The sequence below is a fragment of the Corvus brachyrhynchos genome, unplaced genomic scaffold (assembly GCF_000691975.1).
Source record: "Corvus brachyrhynchos isolate BGI_N302 unplaced genomic scaffold, ASM69197v1 scaffold101, whole genome shotgun sequence".
NCBI lineage: Eukaryota > Metazoa > Chordata > Aves > Passeriformes > Corvidae > Corvus > Corvus brachyrhynchos.
Window position 1 is genome coordinate 21,175,315 of NW_008237239.1, and position 23,495 is coordinate 21,198,809.

General features: G+C 42.7%; 1 protein-coding gene across 2 annotated transcripts in view; it reads right to left on the minus strand.

Annotated features, from left to right (window-relative positions):
• Positions 1-23,495, minus strand: part of ALK (anaplastic lymphoma receptor tyrosine kinase) — a 225,730-nt gene that overhangs the window by 20,642 nt on the left and 181,593 nt on the right. Inside the window, exons 11-17 of one of the 2 annotated variants that reach the window (XM_017730126.1) lie at positions 13,249-13,411; positions 7,425-7,575; positions 5,002-5,133; positions 4,031-4,175; positions 3,183-3,245; positions 1,505-1,603; positions 672-824 (exon numbers count right to left, since the gene is read on the minus strand). In XM_017730126.1, the coding sequence (XP_017585615.1) occupies positions 672-824; positions 1,505-1,603; positions 3,183-3,245; positions 4,031-4,175; positions 5,002-5,133; positions 7,425-7,575; positions 13,249-13,411 (906 nt within the window). Of the gene's footprint in view, positions 1-671; positions 825-1,504; positions 1,604-3,062; positions 3,246-4,030; positions 4,176-5,001; positions 5,134-7,424; positions 7,576-13,248; positions 13,412-23,495 lie in introns of both variants that reach the window. The other variant, XM_017730125.1, reaches the window with a different exon arrangement.

Here is a 23,495-nt window from a genome sequence, read left to right on the forward strand (position 1 = left end):
GGAATGGTAAAAACAACAATTTTCCCATGCCAGTGACAAAGCTGAAAGCAGGATCCCAAACCCCTGGAGTGACCTGCTCTGGCTGCTACACAAGAATATGAAGCAAACCTAGTAATGGAGCTCTGAGCACCTGGTTTTGAAAGAAAGGCAAGTGCAGGCACTGTATTTAGTTTTTTTCAGAGAAATGTTGCACAGAATTTCTCACAGTTTCTGAACTTTTACCTTAAATGTCCAAATCCATAGGAATCATATTTTCCTTCACCTTGCACAAATTTTTTTTTTGTTGTTGTTGTTCTTTAGAGAACTGGGCTGGCATTTAAGTTTAGCTGGAAAATTCCTTCAGTGAGCAAATGTTCAGGATTTCAGAGCAGACCATGAGCACCAGCACAAGCAGGCACAAAATTTGACTCTGCTCAGATCTGCCCAGTATGCCAAACATATACTGTAGAGCGAAGTAGCACTGCTGCTCAGTGCCCCAGTCTTCAGCATTGATGTGGCTAAATCCTGGCAAAAGAACTCTGCAGCATACACCAGCAGGAAAGAAGGTTCAACTGAAGCCAGGTTTGAGAAAGATTAGATGGCACTTTCAGGATGTCTTACAGTCCAGACTACAGCCTTTGGCCATGCATTTTCTGTCCCACATGTCAGCAGTACCCCACACACCTACTTACCTGTGCAAGACACACCATCCTCAGCCAACTCTGTGCCTGGCTCACAAAAGCAAATGACTTTCTGAGTTTCAAGATCAACATGGCACTCGTCCATCTCACAGTGACTGCAGTTAAGGTGCAGCCTAATTTCCACCTCTCCGTGCCCCTCTGTCACTAGGGAGTGGATGAAGAAGCTGAGTTAATTACTGTAAGACCATTCTTATAATTTCTTTGGGCTCACCCTTTTCTTTCCTGGCCTTGACTCCCTCCAAGATCAAACACTGCAATGTCTTCAAAACTTTCTGGCTGAATCTACCAGGCCAGAGTGCATCTGTATTTGAAAATACTTCTGGCTATTCTAAAGCAAGCAGGTTTTTTAACAAGTAGATTTTTTTGTTGTTTTCGGAACACATTGCAAACATATTAAAGACACTGACTTCTGGGAAAACACAGGTTGGAGTGGCAATATTTATCACTCCCATGCACTGCTGGGCAGCACCTGGATATTTTACCAAGGGACGCTCTAAGGAACTTGCTTGTTAGTGAATAGTCAGGTGTTGTGTCTGTTTTTTTCTTTAAGTATCTGAGCTGTGAGGTTCTGTTATCACTTTCCATGTTCAAAACTATTCTGTAGGCTGGTGGACTGTACTGTTGGGAGTGTTTCCTAATAGCCTGGATGTTCTCTCTCCCTATTTTTTTTCCTGCTACCTCTGTTTATTCTCCACTGTACTTTATACACTATCTTTCTGCCTCCTCATGTTCACGACACTGAGTTGTACCCAAATGGTTATAAATTGTCCTACTATTTTAAAAGGAAAAAAGCCCCCTAGAAGACATCTGACCAGTATGAATACCTTTAAGTGCTGGAGTGTATAAAGTACCAATTGGATTAATAAAGGACACACCATCCTCCCCATCCATCTCTGGGTCATTGTCCACAGCAGCATTGCCACCTATGTCAAACCAGAAGTTACCTTAACAGACTGAGGCTCACTGACAATGTAACACAGATAAACATGGCAACATGCATGAATTCAGCATATTTAGGGAGGCATCCAAATGAAAAAAGAGAAAAGTTAAAGCATTTAATATATTGGGAATATTAAGCAAGTTGTGGCATGAACCACTGGACTTCATCTCTAGAATTTCAATTTAATGACAGAATCTTGTGACAATCCATTTATTAGCTCTATTTAGGTAGACTGTTGCAAACTAAGGCACAAACTTCATCTTTAACCATTTGGATGCTGTGAAACATACAAGCCCTTCTTAAAATTTGTGTAGCCAAGAGACTGGAAAGCACCAGTACTCAAGGGCTAAATTAATACCCTTGCTGATCAAGGTATGTACTGTGTCAGCAGAGGGAATGAAAAACCTCATATCCTTCCTCTCCTTTGCACCCTAAAAGCAGGGTGGTCCACCAGGAGTGGGGACTGAAGGAATTTATGAGTTGCTCATTTGTGCTTGAGCATATAGAACACACCAGAAGCAAAGTATGGGCAATACATAAAGAATATCAGAAACACAATATGGGCCACACATTTTGTACTTCAAGCATGCAACAATTCCCCCACCCCACCCAAAAATAGCTTTTTCCCTTTAATTGTCTTCAGTGAAATTAAAAAAAGGTCATGTGAGTCATTCTGTTGGAAAAAGAAGCGTTACACAGTAACATTGGTACAAAACATGCACTTAATCATTTAAACTCATTACTTCCTCTCAAGATTTCTCATCTACCATATACCTAACTTAAGCTGTGGAGAACCAGGGGTTAAAGAGTCCACCACAGCACAGATGGCTGCAGAAGCTATGTGGCCCAGGAGACTATGGGTTAGTCGAGATCTTGAATCTGGCCCACACCATTTGTAATCAACATAATGCCATCTGACAGCTGCCCTGAGACACAGGGGCACATGCAATTAGCTCCTTGTTGACTGAAGTCATATTAAGAGGGGTCCAGGCTGGCAGCCTGAGCCTCTGCCCCCAGAAACCAAGGCCCACCCACAGCAGGGCAGGGGAGAAGCTGTGTCTTTCCCCCGGCATAAAGCCGGGCTGCCAGTCTCCAGGACCAAAGTCCTCCAAACACAAGTGCTGGCAACGGGAGCACACAAGCTATGGCTCCTCCTTCTCCAGCACTGTCACCCCAACATGAAAGGCTTAGGAATCACAGCAGGATCTCAATGGCACATTTTGCAGAGCGCAAAGCCAGGGTTGCAGCTGAAGGACTGGCATCTGGCTCTTTGCTCAAAGACTAAATGCTGTATTTTCATCTAGTGCTAAAAAAGGCAACACACAGACATACTAGTACATAACAGTCAAATATGCTAGCTACAGGAGAATTATCATCAGCATTTCGCTGATCATTAGCACTAAAGGAGGGGAAGGGACACCTTGAACACGAAGCCACTTTACCTATATATCCTCCGCCTCCTCCACCTGAGGAGCACCCCCCTCCACCCCCTCCGAAACCCCCTCTTGTCTCCCACCCCCACTTCTTCATGGCCTGGGGGCAGGATCTTCCTCCAGTAGCACCTTCCAGCAAGGATTTTCCTGACCACAGGAAGGAAGTGTTATCATTCCAGCCACCTCCACCACCTGCAGTTGAGAGAAGAGAAAAGGCACAGCTAGGGGTTACTTTTTGTGTAAGAAACACTGCAGGGATCTGCAGGACAAGCACCCATTCAAAACATCTCAGCTGAAAGTCGTCATTTGCACCTCTTTCCACCTACCATACAAGGATGAGTATTTTCTATGGAAAATTTAAAAAGATATCCCTACCTAGTCTCCAACCACTTATTTCTGGTTTACAGAGCCTACCCCTTCTCTTTGCCAAAAATACTTTTGAAAAAGAACAGTGTCAGTTCTAAAGTAGAACAAAAGGAATTTAGTGAAAGGGGTGTGAAAACACATCCCAGTCCTGCTCTTCACACAACATACCCATCAGTGACTCACTTTCAGCTCTGCTGGTTGCTCAGTCCAAGGTCTCTTCTCAGAGACTTCTAGCCAGGGTGCAATTATGCTCTCTCTGCATAAGCCAGGGAAACTGTGAATATGTCCACACAGCACAAAACAGTGCAGGGAGCAGAACGCCACACTGGCACTGCAAACTCCCACATCAAAAATCAAACAACTTTGTTTATGAGAGGTACTGCATTATTTTGGGAGAATTGTTACCATTGCTATGGCTATTCCATCTCTGATACCCTTATTTATGCCAAGTATCCAGCACTGTGTGTACCTTCTATTTGCATTCATTAAGATTCTATATTCCCCCTTGACCTGTGTTTTCATGAGTTTTGCCTCACCTTCTTGTGAGGAGGCGGAATCTGGGAGTACCACATATTCAAAATGTTTTCTTAAAAGGAATAAACTTTCCTTACCTGCAGCTCCTGAATTTCCATTCAACCCTGGAATAGAGGAATCATTCTCCAGTCTTTCTGGATGAAATGTGTCCGTTTTGGCCCTGTAGGCCCTGCCACCACCCCCTGCTGCAATTATCAAGGGGACCGGTTCTCCATTCTCCATCTTAACAAATTCAGAAACAAAGGCAATGTTCAAACATATAAATGGAAGTTCAGCCACATGATAGTTATGGCATGTTGCACCCAACAGGCATCTAGGGCTGCTCAGCACTGCACATTGTCATTGCTTTATTAATGCACCCACACCCAGAAAATTAATGAATAGCACTAGCCCTACCAAGTTCTGCAACAGGAAACAGCAGTGTCAGCAGCTCTATGAGTTGTATCTACCATGGTGATGGCTCTTAGAAAGCCTGTAATGTCCCATGTGATGACTCTTATCAAATGAAACAGCTAAGGAGCACAGCTCTGTGCAGTGCAACACAGTGTTCCCACTGGTGAAGGACTGCCTGAAACCAGTGTTTGGAATGAGTACTCTCTCAGCTAGCACAGGACAGGAAATATCATTGATCCACAGCTATAGGATTGCCAACAGAAAACATACAGGCTATCCTCAACTTTTTGTGTCAGGCCAAGTGCATAGCTGAAGTCTCATGTTCTACAATAACAGAGTTAAATGAAGTCCTGCAGAATTTGCTCTTTGCTGTAGAACTGTGCTTCAGCATCTCAGTTTTTATTGAAAACCCCCCCCAGTTCAACCCGTTATGTTTGTGAATGGTACTCCAAGCCACTGAAAGAAGTGTGGCCATATTGCACAGCAGTTCTAAGAACTGTGAAGGGCCAACTCAGATCCATACATCTCTCAAGTGGAAATCAAGGATAACTGGAGCTCACTCTGTGGACCCTCTCCCTGAGGTGTAGAAAGGATTTTTCAGAGGCAGGTGGAAGGATGTTGATGCTGAAGGTGCATGGGGACTGTGTTTCCATACCTTAAATATGTAAGTGGCACCGCCCCCACCTCCACCTCCTCCTGCCCATTCATTGACACTTCTGTTCACACGAATCTCTTCTTCGATCACGTTGTTCTCTCCGATGCAGACCTTCTGGATAACATCATTAGTCTGCAAACAGAAGACCACATCTGAATTCAGGTAAGAAACCTCCATGCCCTTGTACACACCGAGACCTCATGAACCCTTCACTGTCCCAAAGCAAGAAATTGTCCTCCACCAAAACTACATGAGCAGAACCAAGTGAATGGTCTTCTAGAAGATTCTGGCTTTTTGCCTCAACCTTCACCAGAAAAATTTGTTGCTATTTTAAATTGAATTATTTTGAAGCAAGCTCAGTGCTGATACCTAATATAATGTAAAATAGCTCTATAAACTTTTAATGTACAAAATATAGCAGAATTTGCTGCAAATATTTCCCAGCGTTAATAGTCTGTATTTCACAAGTGGAGGAAGGGAGTAAACTTGGCAAGGATGTGCGTTGTCCCATGTCACACAACAGCCAAATGGCAGAGACCTAGAGACAACCCATGCTTCTCTACCTCATTTCCAGTCCCTCATTGGCTGGGGCCAAGCTGCCAAGGTGTATCTCTGTTGATCTTAGAAACAATTTTACTGTAACTACAAGTGCCTACAAAACCAGCAGCAACCCCACCTTGGATTGCAATGTTCTCCTGATGTTAAGGAAAATACCTCACTACATAGCCTTCAAATTTTCTACTTAGCATTTTTTCCCTTCCATCAATTAGCACCCAGTATACAGAATTTTCTGTATGAGGCAAATCCCTGAATTCACTGATTTCAACCACAACACTAAACCATCATTTATATGTACTTCAGGACTATGATGTGGTTTAAAATTGGAGCACTAAAGTGACAAGCAGGACCCTGCTGTGAGCATTTTAAAGTTGCAAACTTTGCTTTTAGCTTATTTTACTTTCCAGGTTTTGTCTCAGTAACGCTATCTTGTTATATTGGACATATATTGCTCACTGAACTTACTAAACCAACAACAATTTCCGGAAAAAATGCACAAACATTTGTTACAGTAGGATTGACCTTCTGCTTCCTTCTACTCTCGTGTATGTTTTCTTTTGGAAGGAGAACATGATAAAATCATACTCAAATTACAAATTATTCTGCTGACCACAAAATATGTTCCAAGTTGTGCTAGAGATTGAGTGGCATCCAGTTTGTGTGTGCAGACTTGCCTAAAGAACTAAACAGCCCTCCTTTCCCTATTTTTCCCTCTCCTTAACTGATTTGGAGTTGGGTGGGAATGATTAATAAAATGACAAAGTCAATGACCCAAAGGAACCACTAGATTATAAAAAAAATAATCCTTCATGGCAAAGACATAACTGATTACAATCCAATCTAGTAAAAGTCCCCTCTACAAGTCAATGCAATCTCTTTGCCTCAATGAAAGAATTACATTAGCACTCAATAAATTCTCACTAAGATTACAGTGGCCTGCAATTTAATGAGTCCATATATTACACTCAGCTGGAATGTCCTAGTTAAAGACGTTGGATGGACGTTTGAGTTAGGCCATTTCTCATTTCAAAAAGGCTTTATATTAATGGTTTGTTTGTAGATATGTGTAATTCTAGTTTTAACATTATTTACTTCAGCAGCCAGACTTGAGAAACCCTTTTACTTGTCTACATCCTTCAACCTTTCTCTGCTCTAACAGACTGCTAAGCTTTCATCTCTTGGATGCCAGCCATTAACAGCTGAGAAATGCACATCATTTAAATGTCCAGCTCAAACCTGTAGGTGAAATTTCATCAGATAATGCTTAGTTTGCTCCATGAGAGTGTCCTATTCCCCCATCCTCCTCCAAAGAATACAAACCCATTAATAAACTATTGTGCATGCAAATAGTGTCCATCTTTCTGTCAAGACGTTTCCAGTAAGAGTTGGTTAGTAACACAAAAATCAGGACCGAGCCAGCAACGATTGATTTGTCTTTCCTGTTCCCATATGGAGAATGACCAAGCAGGCCCTGTGAAGTAGGTATCTCTAGAGGTGCAGAGTATATGATAATGGCAGGGCTGGCCTCAATAGTGGAGCAAGAGCAAAACCCTGCAAAGTCAGCCTTGAAGACTGATCTCCAGAGGAATGGAAGGCAGGGTTGTCTTTTGTCTCCAAACCCCCGCACAGGTGCTCTCAGATCAGTCAGGAACCTGTTTTGTATTATCAACAGGGCCCAAATGTTGAAGAGAAGCAAGCACAGGGACATGGTGCTTCATCTTCTCATGCTCTCTCAGTAAAACTGTACCTATTCCTTGACTCCTATAGCCCCAAACCCCTTGAAGACAACATGTTTCTGTGTGAAAAGACAAAACTCCATGGACTGGTAGAAGGGATGAAGGCAAACCAGAAAGGCAGTCACTTACACTAGGACAAGCATCTTCTCCTTGCTGTCCCACCAGGATATACAGTGTATCGTCCTTCTGGAGGTCAAAAATTCCCAGCACAGACACGCCGTGGGACCGCACCATGGTGTTCTTCCCTCCTTTCCCACCAGCAGCTCCATAGCCTGAGATGCTGCAGAAAAAAGAAAACAAGAGGCTGGCACCTGAGTTGTCCCCGTCAGGTGGAAGGGAGCACAAACCACTTCTGAGCACTGAGCGTTTTGCACACCCAAACATGGTGGCACAGAGCTGTGCCCTGAAGTCCTGACATTCTAAATAAATCTAAACCCGAAGCCTGAAGACTGTTTTTCTACTCTGTTTGAATCTGTGAGCTTGGGTAGCTACAAAACAGATTCTTTCACATTGATTCTTGGGCAAACACTGCTGAGAACAGACTGAGCAACTCCCTGTAGTTTCCAGCTTTAATATATGAAACACATCTTGTTTCCCAGAAGGCACATCCTTGAGAAGTTTTCAGCAAGGAAGAGAAAGAACAGAAGCAGGAAAACTGGTAAAAACAGGACATATGGCTAAAGAGAACATTAAGCATGAGATTGACAGAGGGAGATTTAAGAAAGCAGACAGCGTAACTGGTCCTGGTAGCATGGACCAGATGGAAAACAGCTCTCTTATTCCCAGGACCAGAGGAATACAGAAAGAAGAGTAGATGGAGATGACACTACTTGCAGTAAACAAGGAAGGCAAAAGCCCCCTGGTCAAACTCATGGTGACCAGGAACATCTCCTGGTCTCCAGCCAGGAGTGGGCAGGTTACACACAGGCTGCTTCAGTCTCAGTTAAGGCTCTGGGGTTTTTATTTCAAGCAGTCGAGATTCAGAGGTGCTTACTGTTGTTGATGTACCCAAAGATGTGGGTGCAACACTGTGTTGCTCAGTTCCTCCCTCTCCCGTTCTAACAATGGACATACTTAAAGCAGCTTTCAGCAAAGGATTTCAAAGCACTTTTTAAAGATCATGATAAAACACACATCTCTGCTGCAACGAAACATAGAGTTTCTGAGCAGGTGAATGATGGTACAGCAATTCAGTTTACATCTGAAATAATCATATAATTCTCCACTGACATTAGTAACTTTCCATCTATTTCTGTGAGAGCAAAATTCCACCTAGAGCACATAACCAGAGACGGCAAGACTGAGAACTCAAAAAATTGCTCTCAGCTTCCTACCAGGCACAGTGTAGGTGCTCTGCTTTAACACCTCCTTTCCTCCAGCACCGGGCTGCTCTCTGCCTCTGCCCAGCATAGTCCTGCCTGCAAACAGGCAGTATCTCTTAAAGCATATTAGATCATGGCAATGTGACATGATTATGTTCATGCCACTGCTGATAACCAAAGCAATCAGTCCTCAGTTAGGCTGTACTGGAGCCAGCAGAAAAAGTGATGGACACAAGAACTGGGCCACCCTGAACAGATGCTGCATGAATCTGAAGGCTGAGTTGATTTGCTGTAGAGTTTTGCAATGGCTAATGAGGTGCACTGCCAGGCACAGCAAGCTGGCAGGGCTAATTGGCTGCCAGTAGGGGCCATACTTTTCCATGTAGGAACAGATTTTGCGTACAAGCAATGATGTCAGAACGTTCAGGAAACCCAGTTTGGCCTCATTCAAAGGCTGCAGACAAATAAAACCTGGTAGATTCAGGTGACAGTCATTCCCTATTCAAAATGGGTGTCACTATTTAAACAGCTCTCTTGACTTCAAACTTTAACAGGATCCCTTTCAATAGGAACATCTTTCTTTTACAGGAGGAATCCTTTTAACCATATTGGCCCTGAAGAAAGGTTTAGCCCGCCCAGAACAAGAACACAGAGTACCTTCCACTTCCTTCCTTATTTTCTTTTACTATGACACTTGTGGGATCTGAAAAAGAAGCCCACACCTTCAGGAAGGTTTGGGATGTGCAGAGTGCAAACCAGGCTGTGCAAACCAGGGCTGGAGAAAAATATGCACCATAACATCCAGGTTATGGGAAACACTGGACCTAGTCTTGAGAGTACGAGAAAATGCTGTGCCTAGGCTGGCTGACTCAGAATGACACAATTTTGCACTCCGCTGGGCTGTGTTCTTGTGCCACCTTATGTGAAAGGACCATAGAGAAGAGAGGACAGTGGAAGTGACCACAAATGAGGCACTCAGCAAAATGGACCAAAACCTCTTCCCTTAAAAATGAAAAGAAGTTGGATAGCAGATGGTAATGTGTAATTTACTACTAATTGTGTAGTTCACTTCTGTCATACTTGGTCATAGACCTACATGACCAGACCTTCTGAATGCTGGAAGAAAATCTGAAACAAAAAATTCTCTTTTATAATGTTTAACTTCATTGTTATGCAATGTGAAGTCCCATGGGAGCAAACCAGAGCATGTAAAACTCCAGTTTTCCAATGTGGGCACTACAGTGTGTGGCAGCCTACCCAGGCCTGCACAGATGGTAGCATTTTCTGGGTGTGTGTCATAGGTTAGCAAGCATAGTCCCGGAAGGGACGTCCTTGCTAAGGGGTGCTTACAGTTTCCTCTGGGAACTGATAGAACCTATCAGCTGGCCAGTTTGAATATGGACAATTCTCTAAGCCACTTAAAGTTGTGATCACCTCTGTGATCCACATTTAAGAATAGGCAAACTCCCCCTCCAAGCTCTCTCTTGTTTCTGGCGCTGGGACAGGTGGCTGCAGGGACCGAGCAGGGCCCAGTGGGCCCGGCCAGGCCCTGCTTGGGCCAGGCTGGGCCAGGCCACGGCCATCCTGAAGACATGGACCTGTTCCAGCCATGGAACCCCCCCCACTGCCTTGCCGTGGGCAGCCGGAGCGGCTCAGCTCTCCCCCCTCTCCACTGCGATAAGAAAAATTCAACATTCCAGCTGCAAAGCTGCAAGGCCGAGGTGAGATTAACCCTTTTTATTGCTGTGAAGAGCTGAAAACCTGAGGGAAGAGAGAGAGGAGATGCTTAAAGCTGAAATTCTGTTGTGAAGCTATGATATATCAGAGTATCCTGTTGTAATTTCATGAAGATATGGGGGGTGGAGTGTTCAACTCGTGAGCAAAAGCACCTGCGCTGAGATAGGCAGATGCTGACGCAGCTGTAATTTCATGAGAAGTTTGGACAGGGGGAGATGAACCAGATGAGGACTTTTGCTCCAAACGGGAAAGGAGAAAACCTCAGTCCCTAGAGATGAACCAGATGAGGACTTTTGCTCCAAATGGGAAAGGAGAAAACCTCAGTCCCTAGAGATGAACCAGATGAGGACTTTTGCTCCAAACGGGAAAGGAGAAAACCTCAGTCCCTAGAGATGAACCAGATGAGGACTTTTGCTCCAAATGGGAAAGGAGAAAACCTCAGTTCCTAGAGATGCTCCCAGAGATAGTCCTAAAGATGAAGATGATGAAGACCCTTTGCTCCCTGGGGAGGAGAAGGGCCTCTGTTTTTGTTTCTGAACGGCTCAACCTTAAAATTGTACCCCAAAAAACTTCAAGAGTGGACCCTCGAAAGCAGTTGCGGGAAAAGCTGCAAGTCGGGGGAAAGGACCCACACGCAGGCAGAGAGACTCCCCTTCCTAAATGGACTGAACAATATTTGGAAGTGGGCGGCTGTCTCGTTGTGATAATGTTTTCATAGCATGAGCAAGAAGAGACTTCTCTTTCTAAATGGACTGAACAAGGTTATCATGGAAGTGGTAACAGACTGAACATCTTAAGGGTTGTCTTTTCACATTGTCAGTGGGAGAAGGGAGGAAGGTGGGGGGAGGAGGAGAGTTCTGAAGGTGGTATAATTTTTTTTTTCTTCTTTTAGGTCTGTTAATAAACTTCTTTATATTCTTTCAAGTTTGGTGCCTGTTTTGCATTTCTCCTAATTCTTATCTCACAGCAGATAAACAGTAATGAGTATTTTGGACCAAACCACTACAGTGTGGTTGGTTTGTGCTGGCAGAGTTTTGTGCAAAATTGAGCTGTCTGTATTTTAATAAAGCATATTCTGCCTCATGTTCACAAAATCGATATCCTTCTTCTGCGATTAGCAGGGGTGTACATTACACAGTATAAAACACACTGATATGGCAGAACATCAGCTTTCTTGGGAGCCCAGCAGGCAGCAGGAGGGTTTTCTCTCTGTGTTAGGTGTTTCAGCAGTGCCCATCAGGAGAACTTACAGGACCCACACTGCAGCAGGACTGCAGGGAAGAGCTAAACACTGGCAGTGAGTCCAGACCCTGGGAAGCCCTGGAACTGATATTGCAACTTGACATTTTCCTAGGGCTATGCTATGCTGGCAGATTCTGCTGCCCCTTCAGCAGACCAGAATCAGGAAGATGTCAAGTTAATTTAAGCCCACAATTGCCTCTGCTTTCCCCAGGCTGTGAATTTTCTACTATAGCCTTAAGAGGTGCAGAAGAGAATGTCATCCCTTTATATATATGTTATGCACGACATTATACATCTATTATCTCTACAGAACCTAAAAGTCTGTTAGGTCATTTTTAGGACTTAAATAGACAGGTCATCCCTGCAAGGCCCGGGATTTGTATTGTGCAGCAAAAAATCAGCCTGGAGTTGCACAGGAATTCTGGCTCTTCTTGGGCTCTGATATTAAAGAAATGACAGTACTGTAAGCTTTTGGGCTGTTTTGCCTGTTCTTTTTGGGGCTATACTTTATAACCATATTTACTGGATGCTGGTTCTGAAAAATTTTATTCACCTCAGGCAACTCCTTGTTGATAGCTGGGTAAAATATCATTAATGCTTTTTGCATTACCATCAATCCTTGTAGGAATAGGCACTCAGGCAGAACTTGTGCCTAGCCTAGCCAGTTTCTCAAAACTTCTTTGCTCTAGACCTCTGTTAGAGACTGGCATCTACCCTCAACATTAGCATTCTTTTTCAATATAAAGGAAAAAAACCAGATGGGACCAGCAAATTGTAACTGAAATTTGTTCAAAGCCTTCAATGGAATGTTTTGCTTTGAAATCCAAGATACCTTCAATGGTTTCAATATGGAATGCTGCAAAACAACACCACTAGGCAGTCATTGGTTCAAACTGACAGTTCTGCTTACAAAGTGATGCATATAATGGCTTCATGTTACCATTCAGACACAGTGAACTACACTTCGATTGCACTTCTTTCCCCAGCAAGAGCAAAAAGGAAAAAATGATTGGTAAAAATCTGATTAACTAGCACTGAACCGTATCTGATCACCTCTCTTTGAAAATAACTCCACAGGGGGATTTCAGTGTTAGAACCCTCAGTATCAGAGAGCCTACCATTTAGGTGGCTGGCTTCCAGAATCAATTCTACAGTGGTAAGCCAGGCTTACAGGCTCAACTTGCTGTGTCTAGATTCAAAAAAGTGAAGATGCTGAGCAGCGGTTGATGCAAGCTGTCCTGTAAGAAATGCTGACACATGATTATGCTTTCCATGCCAGGTGAAGGGTGGGAAAAACTCATTCTGATCCCAGAGCTCAAAGAATGAAATATGAGAAATGTATTCCTCTTGGTCTGGGGAGGTGAAAATGCTTCATTTTCAGCTACTGATAGAGCTCTCCCAACCTGTAACCATTTAGGGTAAAGATTTGCCTGCCTCAGAAAGTTTCTTCTCTTTCACCAAAAAAGTTGCATCTTCCAGGGAACAAATCTGAGACTAGAGAGGCTGGAAATCACAGGCTCAGTGACAAGTAACACCCCAGTAGATGTGGCCACACTTCTGAATGTAATACTTCAGAAATGTCTAGCATGTAACTGCAGCTTGGATAGTTTCAAACACAGATACATCACGATGATCAGAGACAGTTCCCTCACCTGTATGTGTTAGTTGCCGGTACTCTCCAGATCTGAATGCCTTGGAGAATCCCTTCAGCCCCCACGACCACTCTGAGCTTGGAGTTCCTGTAGGCATCATTGCACTGGCTCTGTGTGGGGCCATAGGGTCCACTGGCACCACAGGTTGTGAAAAACCACTGATCTGAAAGGAGAACATAGGCAAAGCATGACCCCAACACCCAAAGATCAAGTAGTTGTTCTGCTCTTTATCTGCTCTGCTTGTTGGACCAAGAGAAGAACCTGGCCTTGAGGTTTTAATCCAAACAAATACAGAATTCTTTTAAAAGACTCACAGTGCTCTGTATCTCAGTATATGACAGCTTTTCATCGACATCTCCTGAAATCTATCACAGCAATAAACATAGTTTTATTTTTCCTAAGGCTCAAAAAGGCTAAAAGCACAGAGTGGAGAAAAACACAAGAGTCCACCCAGTTTCAGGCTCTGCCCTCTGGGCTGTTAAGTGCTCATTCATAATCTCAAGGCTGGTGCATTCTAGCCCTTTCAGTTTCTAGAGACATTTGGTTATTGAATTTATTTTAAAAGGGAAAGTAACTCTTAATTAGATAAAAACCTGTAAATACAACAACATCACTGTGATTAAAACATAACAATAGATTAATTGCATTTTGAATAATTATTTGCTCACAGGAGACTCAAATTAAGCTTCAGAAAGAAAAAGACCTGACTGAGGCCTGTAAAACAAGCATCCAACTCTGCATTTTCTAGGCTAGATCTGTGGGTGTAAATCAATGCATCCCTATTACAGCCATTTCCATCAACTGGAAGTACTAATCCTGTACAAATAGATTTCTAGGAAAAGGCTTTGCTAATTTGTGTCTAGTTTTTAAAGTTTGAATACACAATGGTGAAAATTTCGTACTCTTCCTTAAAGATTCATTTTAGGAGCAGCACAGTCCCAAGAACACAATGCTTTTGTAAAACCCACCTTAACTTATTTTCTAGTATATCAGGAAATACTTTCTATATAATCAGAACTAAGATGTAGATAGTAAATAAGTGGACTAAGCATTTTTTGTGAACATGACATGATTTATCAAACATACTTATTAAGAATCTAATATACACAATATAATAAGCTCCATTACATAGTTCTACTGCCATTAAAGAAAAAAGATTTGAAATACATCTGAAGCTTTTTTCTACAAATTGTGTTGGTCCAGTCAGCCTTCCATATGACCTTCTCAAAGGGCACCATTTTCCCACCAGCTTCCACAAAAGCGATGCAGACTCCTTCAGCGGTGATACTAATTAGCTCAGACAGGGCATTAATTGGACTCAATGTCCAGGAGCTGGACTCAATGATCCTTGCAGGTCCCTTCCAACTTAGGATGTCCTATGATTAGCTTGATCTGCTTCTTGGAATTTGGAGCTATTGTCTAAGCTGATGTGGTCTAGAAATGATGGTCTGCATGAGCAAGGCCAAAAGTTCTACTGTTACTCTTACTGGAGGGGTTCGCCCTCCAGAAATACAAGAAAACACATTAGCTTAAGCCAGAAGAAATGTCTGAATTATCTTTTCACAAACTAATCCTGAAGCTGAGCTAAATTCCTTCCTGTAAAAAAAGTTCAGTGAGTGAAATGGATCAAAGAATTTGACATGACTTTAAGAAATAAAGCGACCAGTATTTCTGAAAAATATTGGTAATACAGTGTTGTGTAAAACTGCCACTCTTTAAGAAAATCTCCCAATCTAAGTACTGCTGAGAGAATAATCCCTTCTGACTGAAAAATCTACACCACCCTTCCTCAAAACTCCCCTGCAAAGGTCCTCTACCGATTTTGTCACTGTTACTTGTTTCATTTACTTATACTTATTTCACTTATTTCTCCAGTCCCTCTGCAACGGGTGGCAGAAATAAAGTCTTAAAATTATTAGGTAGCAAATAGAAGAATTCCCCTCTACTCCTTTGCCTCCAATGCAATGCCCCCAAACCCCCAAAACAACAGGTAAGAGGGTAAAGGCACCTAAGGAAGCAAGGTCTAGAATATATTAAAGCAAAATACTTCAGTAGCACTGGTACCAACAGTCTGGCACCAGAAGTTACCTGTGTTTATCCTTGCAAACCCCACCCCAAACCCAAAGGAAAATCTCACACTAACTGGAAGATGAGAGACTCATTCTGTCAGCTATCACAGTGATTTAACATTGCAATACCCCAGCGGGCTTAGCCACCTGCACTGAAACATATGTTCAGTAAAGCAGGCAGGTAAGCGGAACAATAAGAAACCATTTGGACATCTCCAGTGAAATATCAAACATGTTCCCAAAGGTAGATGCGGGTGACCTTCAAGGGGACAATAAGCCCAAAACATGAGAGAATCAAAATGGAAAACTGGAAGTGATAAAACCTAGGACAGATCACAGCATGTGCAGACTGCTGCTATGGTTAAGCTTTACATTTCTGATTTAGTCCCTTGAAATAAAAGTCGCTCCTTAGGTATCTGCTTACGTGACCTTGGCAAACTTATCTCTAGGCGATTCCACATGTAATACACAGCACAGCTGGACCTGAAACTGGCTGCTCTTGGCTCCCACTGAATTCCAGGGATAGGGGATAAGTGAACTACATCTTATTTCAAAATGCTTTGAAGTGGCCCTCTGGTTCCTTAAAAGTCCTGGTGGAACAGAAGAAGAATGTCCTTCTGCTGCAAACATTATGCCTTCAGACTCAGAACTGAAGCAACCTGAACAGCTTTTGTGTTTTCTGCCTTTAGGCAGACTAGAGGGGGCTCACTTCCAATGCAGAGGCAGTATGAGGGTAAGGGCAAACACTGCTGCTAACTTGAGATTAGTTAATATTCACTAAGATCTTAGAATCTGGCTTTTAAGAGCTTGAGAGGATGGGGAATGAAAACCCACGGATATGTTATGCCAGGGAGCACGATGTAAGGAACCTGGAGACGACTGAGCACAGGAGGTGCTATCCTGGATTTCAAAAGTGGTCCTGTTGTAATGGACACAATGGTGTATATAAGATTGTCTGTAAAGCCTCCCAGGTTCTGCAGCTGCTGCAGCCAGTGCTAGCAAGAATATTTACTCACTTTATTCAGGTGAATGGTAGACAAGAACAGGAAAAAATGTGTTTCAGAACTAGCAGATCTGGGTAGTAATCTTTGCCCAAAACTTTGCAGGAGGAAGTCTGGCCCAAGTGAAGTCCATGGGGAGACTGCATCTGATTTAAACCAGTAGGGATTTTAGTAAAACCTACAGCCAGGTGTTGCATGATCTCCTCATTTGTCATTGCTGCACTGATGTGCAAAACAGCCCTACTCCTACTCCCTGCTCCAGTATTTATAAATACTGGAAGCCAGTCCAACATAGAACAGCTTTGTCACTGAATTAAATGGGACATAATACGACACAGGAAGAAGTTGCTCCTCATGTCAATTAGGACAGATGGATCTTAGTTACAATTCTGGATACAGACTAAAAACCCCACACTTTCCCCCCCGCCTCAAATTTCACAAAGCCAACCCTCAGTGTGCAGATGTAACAGCAGCCCAAGATCTGAAACCACAACCCAGCAGCAAAACAGAATACTGCCTGCCTTAATAACCCACCACTTCTTTTTTAAAAGTAAGATTTCACTCCCTACAAAGTATTGATTTTCTCTTGATTCTAGAAATGACTGCAGCATGTCTTATGAGCTTGGAGAGAGCATTTCTACAGGTTGCTGCATGCCACAGCAGTTAACAGTAATTCAGTTTGAAGCATTATTTTGATCTCCAAAGACTAAAGCAGCAGCACTGAATCGAAAATCCTTAAGCAGCTTGGGGAGAAGCATAGATTTTTTTCCATCTGTGAATAACTGTGGTCTCTCGCACAGTGCACAGCCCATCCCTCCTTCCTTCTGCAGTGTGCGGCAGGATAACGCTGCCAGCACCTCACACACCAGGAACAGCAGGACTCTCCAGGCTAAACCTCCCCAAAGAACTAGCAGATTGTGGAATTCTGCCCAACTTCCCACAAGTTACATATACCCAGTTTCCAGAAAGAGCTGAGCATTCCCATGACAAAAACCAACATGTAGTTTAATGTAGGGTCCCTATATAGTCTGCCATTGGCAGCTGCAAGATGCTACCTGGATTTAAAAAATGGAAAGCTCTGTTTGAGGTGGGGGGGGAAAAAAAAGAAGTGGAGATCACAGTGGGATTCAGATTGGGGTACTATATTTCAGTGAATAAGTCATACATCAGTTCAATTTGATAGAATCCTCCTTTTTAAAATAAACATGGCAGAGGAAACATTAAATTTCTGCCTGTTTACCCACTCACCTGCCGTCCTCAGGCACCCTGGCAAGGTCCCCAACACATTGGCAAGTTCCCAAGCAACATTTTGCAAAAAATGTCATTTTGGCTCTATTAAAACAATTGAAAAAGAAATTTCTTCCTTCATAATTTTCTTTCCACAAAGAATTTACTGATTGATATATTTACACACACAGTTGCTCATCCTTTTGCACAGCAGAAATTTTAGCTTTCACACAGTTTGTCTAGATACATGAAATGCACAGCAATCAACTTGTTGGATTTCAGCCACAGCATAAGGGAAGTGATATCCCACTCTTGGAAAACAAAGTGAACAAAACCCCACAAGACTTAAAATTACTAATTTGCTTGAAGCTCTGATACCACTTGCAGCCTGAGGCAATGCTGCTGCAGGCACTGCTGCAAATAACAACCAGCAACACTGAAGAGAAAACCGTGGGGCAAAGCCTAAGGCACATTTGTACTTCTAACATAGAAAGCAATTTCACTGGCACATATACAGCACACACACAAACTCCAAGCCACAAACCAGAAAGAGGCATTTTGGCTGCACCTCAAGGGCCTAAATGTATTAACTGGCATTTGTTAAATCAAGCTGGTTTGAACTTAGTTTAAGCTCATTCCTGACCAAAACTTTAGTGATTTGAGCAAATTGCCAACCAAGCACCAAGGTACTTGGCTTATTTTGGAACCTGGAGTAACATGCTAGTGAAACGCTTCAGTGCTTTAAAACAGCGTGTAGACAGTTTGTGGAACTTGCTGTGACAACCTTATTCAGAGCAAAAGGCTATTCCTACTTCCAGTAGAGTAAAAATCCACATTAAAAAGGGCTATAAATTCTCATGTTTCAGGGGCATAAGAACCCTGGTGGCTAAACTTCTGGATGCAATTAATTCTTCCGCAGAGAGTACATTTTACCTCTTCTTCTCAGGCAGATGTCATCAAGCTTGATGCCATGAACATGTGGAATGTTTGCTTCACCTATTTGTAAAAACTTCCATAAGCATCCTTTGCAATATTTGGCCAATGTGGGAAATCAGAGGCTTATAGGAAACTGCCCACCTTAATCTTCACTAACATTTGGCTGCCACTGGCACCATGGGCTGTGTGGAGAGCTGTAGATTTTACTCAGTGCATAAGCAATCTCTGTTATGCATTACCAGTAGTTCCAGGGTTGGTCTGTGCTGGAAGCCTGTAAGCAAAATATACTACAAGCATATATAAGACACATACTCATTGAGGTAAGGATTTCAATTTTGCTTTGGTTTCTGCCATTTAACAGTGTTCTGTGAGCAGTAATTGGAGATTATTACCTTTCCCACAATTGAATTTGCCAGAGATTAATGGGGCAGGGGGTTGAAAGATGATGGTAAGTGGCAGAACTAGGTTGTGCTCACAATCACAGTCCCTGACCTGTTAAGTGTGTCTACAAAATGGTATTAAGGGGATATAAACTGATCATAGAAATTAGTGAGTCTTGCCAGCAAAACAAGAACCAGTTACAGAGGTATGACTAGATTAAGAGAGGTCAGCTTTTCCACTCTTTATGGAGTTACTATTTCTGTCTCTGTTTTCTAAATGAGGGCGGCAACAGAGGGCTTAGATGAGTTTTTCAGTTCAGCAAGAGCATCTGCAGTGATGACAAATGTATGCCAGATTGATCCTGAGTATCATTTCAAATAAATACTCAAAAGCTTGATTGATGCTTTAGATTTTTCTTAAGTGTTTACATATAGGGAACACTGTCAGGGTATCCTTGTAGGAAATCGTGGTCAGTGTAAGAGGGTAAGAGCACTACTAAGCAATGAGAACTCTTTGTTTCTTGCCACCTTCTGAAACCAGACACTAACAAAGCAGCATGAAGAAAGCTAATTTCTTTCCCCTTTTATGTTTCACAAAGAGTCTTCCATAAAGGGTGTTAAATGATACTCGCTATCAACTTTTTGGATTTTTTTTGCTCATAATTACACAGGATGGTAGAAATGCACATTAGATAACAACGACCAAGTTGGGTGGAGGTGGAAAAATTGTTTCAAAACCTTTTCTGAGATTTATAGCAGTTTCTGTACAATTTAAACTGCTATTCTTAAGAGTGAGCAGATTTGAAATTTAGGTCTGAAACCTGTGAATTGCCCTGTTTATTTCAATTGCACGATTAACTCTAGAGAGCAATTATGCCAATTCAACTTTGCTAGGTTGTATCTGGTTGCATGCTGATTTTCAGTATTACACTGCTGCTACTTTCAATCCTACGGAGAAAGCAACTGTAAACACTGCAATAAAGAAATTCATACCTACATATTCTGAGATCCCGCTGTTGTGTCCAAACATTTCCATCACTATTCAGAACGTTACTTTTGTTGGGGGGAGGGTACTGGGCTGTTATTCACTGTGTTAATTGATGCATAATATAAAAATGCAGTTCTGCAGATACCTTTATTGCATTATACCAACAGTTCAGTTAGTATAATTGCACACAAAGAGCAACCAAATGTAATTTTCTTTTACTTAATACTTGCTCCGCTGTTCCTTTCAGCTCCTTCATCTGATTAACTAATGTGACTGAGAGTTCTTCCGAGAAACAGCCATGGAAGTACTCAAAACAGGACTCTCACTGACGGAAAATGCAAAATCTGTGCAACCACTACATACTGTGGGGAAGAGACTGGAGAAAAACCATAATCCAGTCTGGATGAGAAAATGATTTGATGGCAGTTTCCATGCAATAAACCAAGGCTGCACAATGGCTGGTGGATATGCAGAGAGGAAGGGACAAAACAATGCAAGGTTTGAGGGGAAAAAAGGTTAATATTTCTGCACACTGCATAACACACCGTTTTTGTACTGTGCCCTGACACAAATAAGTTGTCAGTGGGACAGAAGAGAAGCTGAAACATCAAAAGAGAGCCTATCCTCATGGCATTTAAAGCCTATTCAGAAGCACCAGAAATCTTTAATTAAAGCTTGATTGCTCTGTGTCTTGTTATCTCCTTTTGCCTACTGAGAATCCTATTTTGTCTCCTTCAGTTTCCATGATAGTACTTTGTTTACCTCGAGTTCCTCATTATTGCTCACTGTATCTTTATATGCCCAAATTTCCCGTATTCTAGCCTTGTGTATAAAAGGAAATTGAACTGGTTTGATATAAATTAACTTTTTAATTGGTAGTTGAATGATAGTATGGTTAGAGCAGCTTTCAGTTTTACTTAAACTAATACCTAATCAATTTAAAACCAAAGACAAAGTAAGCCTGGGTTTACAAGAGAATAAACAGCACTCAGCCTTTTGTACAGATTTAACCATCTCAATGAAAAATCCTGGCTCCATCAAAGCTGCTTCAATCTTCTGGTGTATGCAGACCTTGTTACAACTTTTTTTTCCAGAATCTTGCTTCTAGAATCAAGTTTCACCTGCAACCTTTCAGCAAGAAGACGGTATTCCAGCAAATAACACATCATTAGTTAATTGAAAAGGAAAGAATTTGCACTGCCCTGTGAACATCTATCTAATGGCCACCTTGCACTGCAAGCAACTGTGTGACATGAAAACCACAGGAATTTTTCTGTGCTGGTCCTGAATATTCCTGTGCTGGTCAAGAAACTTGAGAGAGTAACAGCACTAGTTGTAGACATTTCAGGTCTTATTCTACCCAGTGTGTTCATTACCCCAGGTGTGACACACTACAGTGGGTAACACATTTTTGGAAGCTTCTGGATCTTTCACAGTGTGGCTGTCTTGTGTGTTTTGAATCCCCAGTGAGCATGACCTGGAGGCACTCATGACCAGCAGCAGCAAGGCTGAAGAAGCAAGTCAGTAGGTACAGAGCCTGAGAACAGAGAGGACAGGGAGGCTGGTGGTGCTGACCATCATTTTTGCTGAAAATGGATTTCCAGGCACAGGCAAAAGCAGCAGGTGTGTATAAGAGGTTGTGCTCGGATCCAGAGGAGCAAATGGAGGGCCCATGCCCTTGAAAACAATTGAGCTTCTTTGGATTGAATGTTGTGTAAACAAAGTGGTAGCTGTCTTTCAGACTGTAGCTCCTGCTGTGAAGGCTGACCTGGCTTGGGGACTGAGGGAGGGCATTTTATTATCTGGTTGTCTCATCAGCTTTAGGAACACAGTTCTTTGTTTTAGTATGATTTCTTAAGAAGGAAATATTATAGTATGTGAACCATCACACAACTCAAAGATCCTATTAGCTGTAATTACTTTGAGCTGAGCTCATATTGGTCAGTGCAGTCTTTGGGACTTCAGGGTGGCACTGATGCTGTTGGTTCACTCACACAACAGTAAATATGTGCCCATCAAAGGAAAGGCCTTGACAGACTCAGCCTGAGGTTTCTTAAATGCATTACGAGATGCAGAAAGAAACAAGATTAAAGCTGGGTAAAACACATAGCCCAGGGACCAAACAAGCATCTGCAGTGTTTCTTGACAGCAAGCAGGGGCTCAGCAACACAAAGGGAAAAGGGGATTTGGTGCTGCAGAGACCCTCAGAAATGCAATGACTTTCACTGCAAGAAGCTACCACTCAGCTTCTCTGTTTCTGCCCTATCTACTCTGAGGGCATGAGGGGAGAAAATTGCTGTATGAGTGATTTCAAACCCCAAGGGCTAGAAACAATTTTAGACAGAATATGAGCAGGACCAAGGATAAAGCTCAGAAAATAGGCAAGCTGTTTTAGATTGGAATTGCCTTGAATTTTCACCCCAAGGTCATCACAAATTATTTTAATTGCTCAAAGTACCTCAGTGACCTTCTCTTCTACCCTCATGCAATCTGATTCCCTTTATTTCTACTATCTAAGCCTTTCTTTAAATTGAATTCCTCAGATAGGACAGGGAGCAGAAGAGCTAGATGATGTCAGGTCTAGTGAGAAGTAAGAAATAACAAAATGCTCAAAGAAATTTACAGACACAGGATTTCTAGCCCACACACACCTTACATTAACTTTGCATCTAAAATCTGATGTTTTTTCTGTTGCTAAAACAGTAGGTACCCTGGAAGGAAATGTACAGCTGCCTTAGGGAACTACATCATCACCAACAGAAAGTCAGCCAGAAATCCATAATCTACACCTGCCTACGGATCCTACCACAAGATCACTGACCCAAGGGCAAAACTGAGAGCACTTAAAAGAAAACTCCACTTACAGGCAGGAAACAGAAATACAGATACTGAAGGGAGGACTTCAAAGGATCTTCAAAGAGAACATATAAAGATACTTTTGGAAATTATGCCTTTGTGACAGCCCAAGCTCACACACAACGTCTGTAATAGAGCTAAACAGGACCTTTACAGCTGAAGTGCAGCTTCCCCCAGCCCAGCATCCTCTCCTATGGGCTCATTGCCTCTGTCTCGCTCCCTTGAGGCCCCTGGCAGTGCTTCTGCACTTTTCTTGCTGTGTGATGCTCAGGACATAAAATATCAGTAAGCTCCATGTGATGGCAACTCAGCCTACCCTGCAGGCTGTCCCCTCAGCCTCTGCTGCCAGAGCTCACTTCACAAGAGAGCTCAGGAAGCTGCCCTGCTGTGGCAGCATGGAGTGGGCTCATAGATCCAGCTTTTCAGGGAGGCTTTGAAGGCTGTGTAGGGCTTTTGGCCACACTGACCAGACTGCTGTCAGCATCAGAGCTAACACCACTAGTTCATGCACCTCAACAGAGCCCTGCATGAAGCAAAATAAAATACAGCCTAGAATAGAACTGATGCGAAGGACTCTTCTCAGGTGGAAGAGTGGGAGAGAAGGAGGCAGCAGGAACAAATCCCTTGGCTTACTGACTGAGCAAAGGAGGCATACATCAACCCTGCTCTCTAACTTGAGAGGTGGTATTTCAAATTGGCAGGTAGGTGGCTGGCCCTAAGAGAGGAGAAGCAGCTGCACACAGTGCTGAGGGCTGCAGTTGTAACAAGTGCTTGTCTCTCCTGTCCCTGC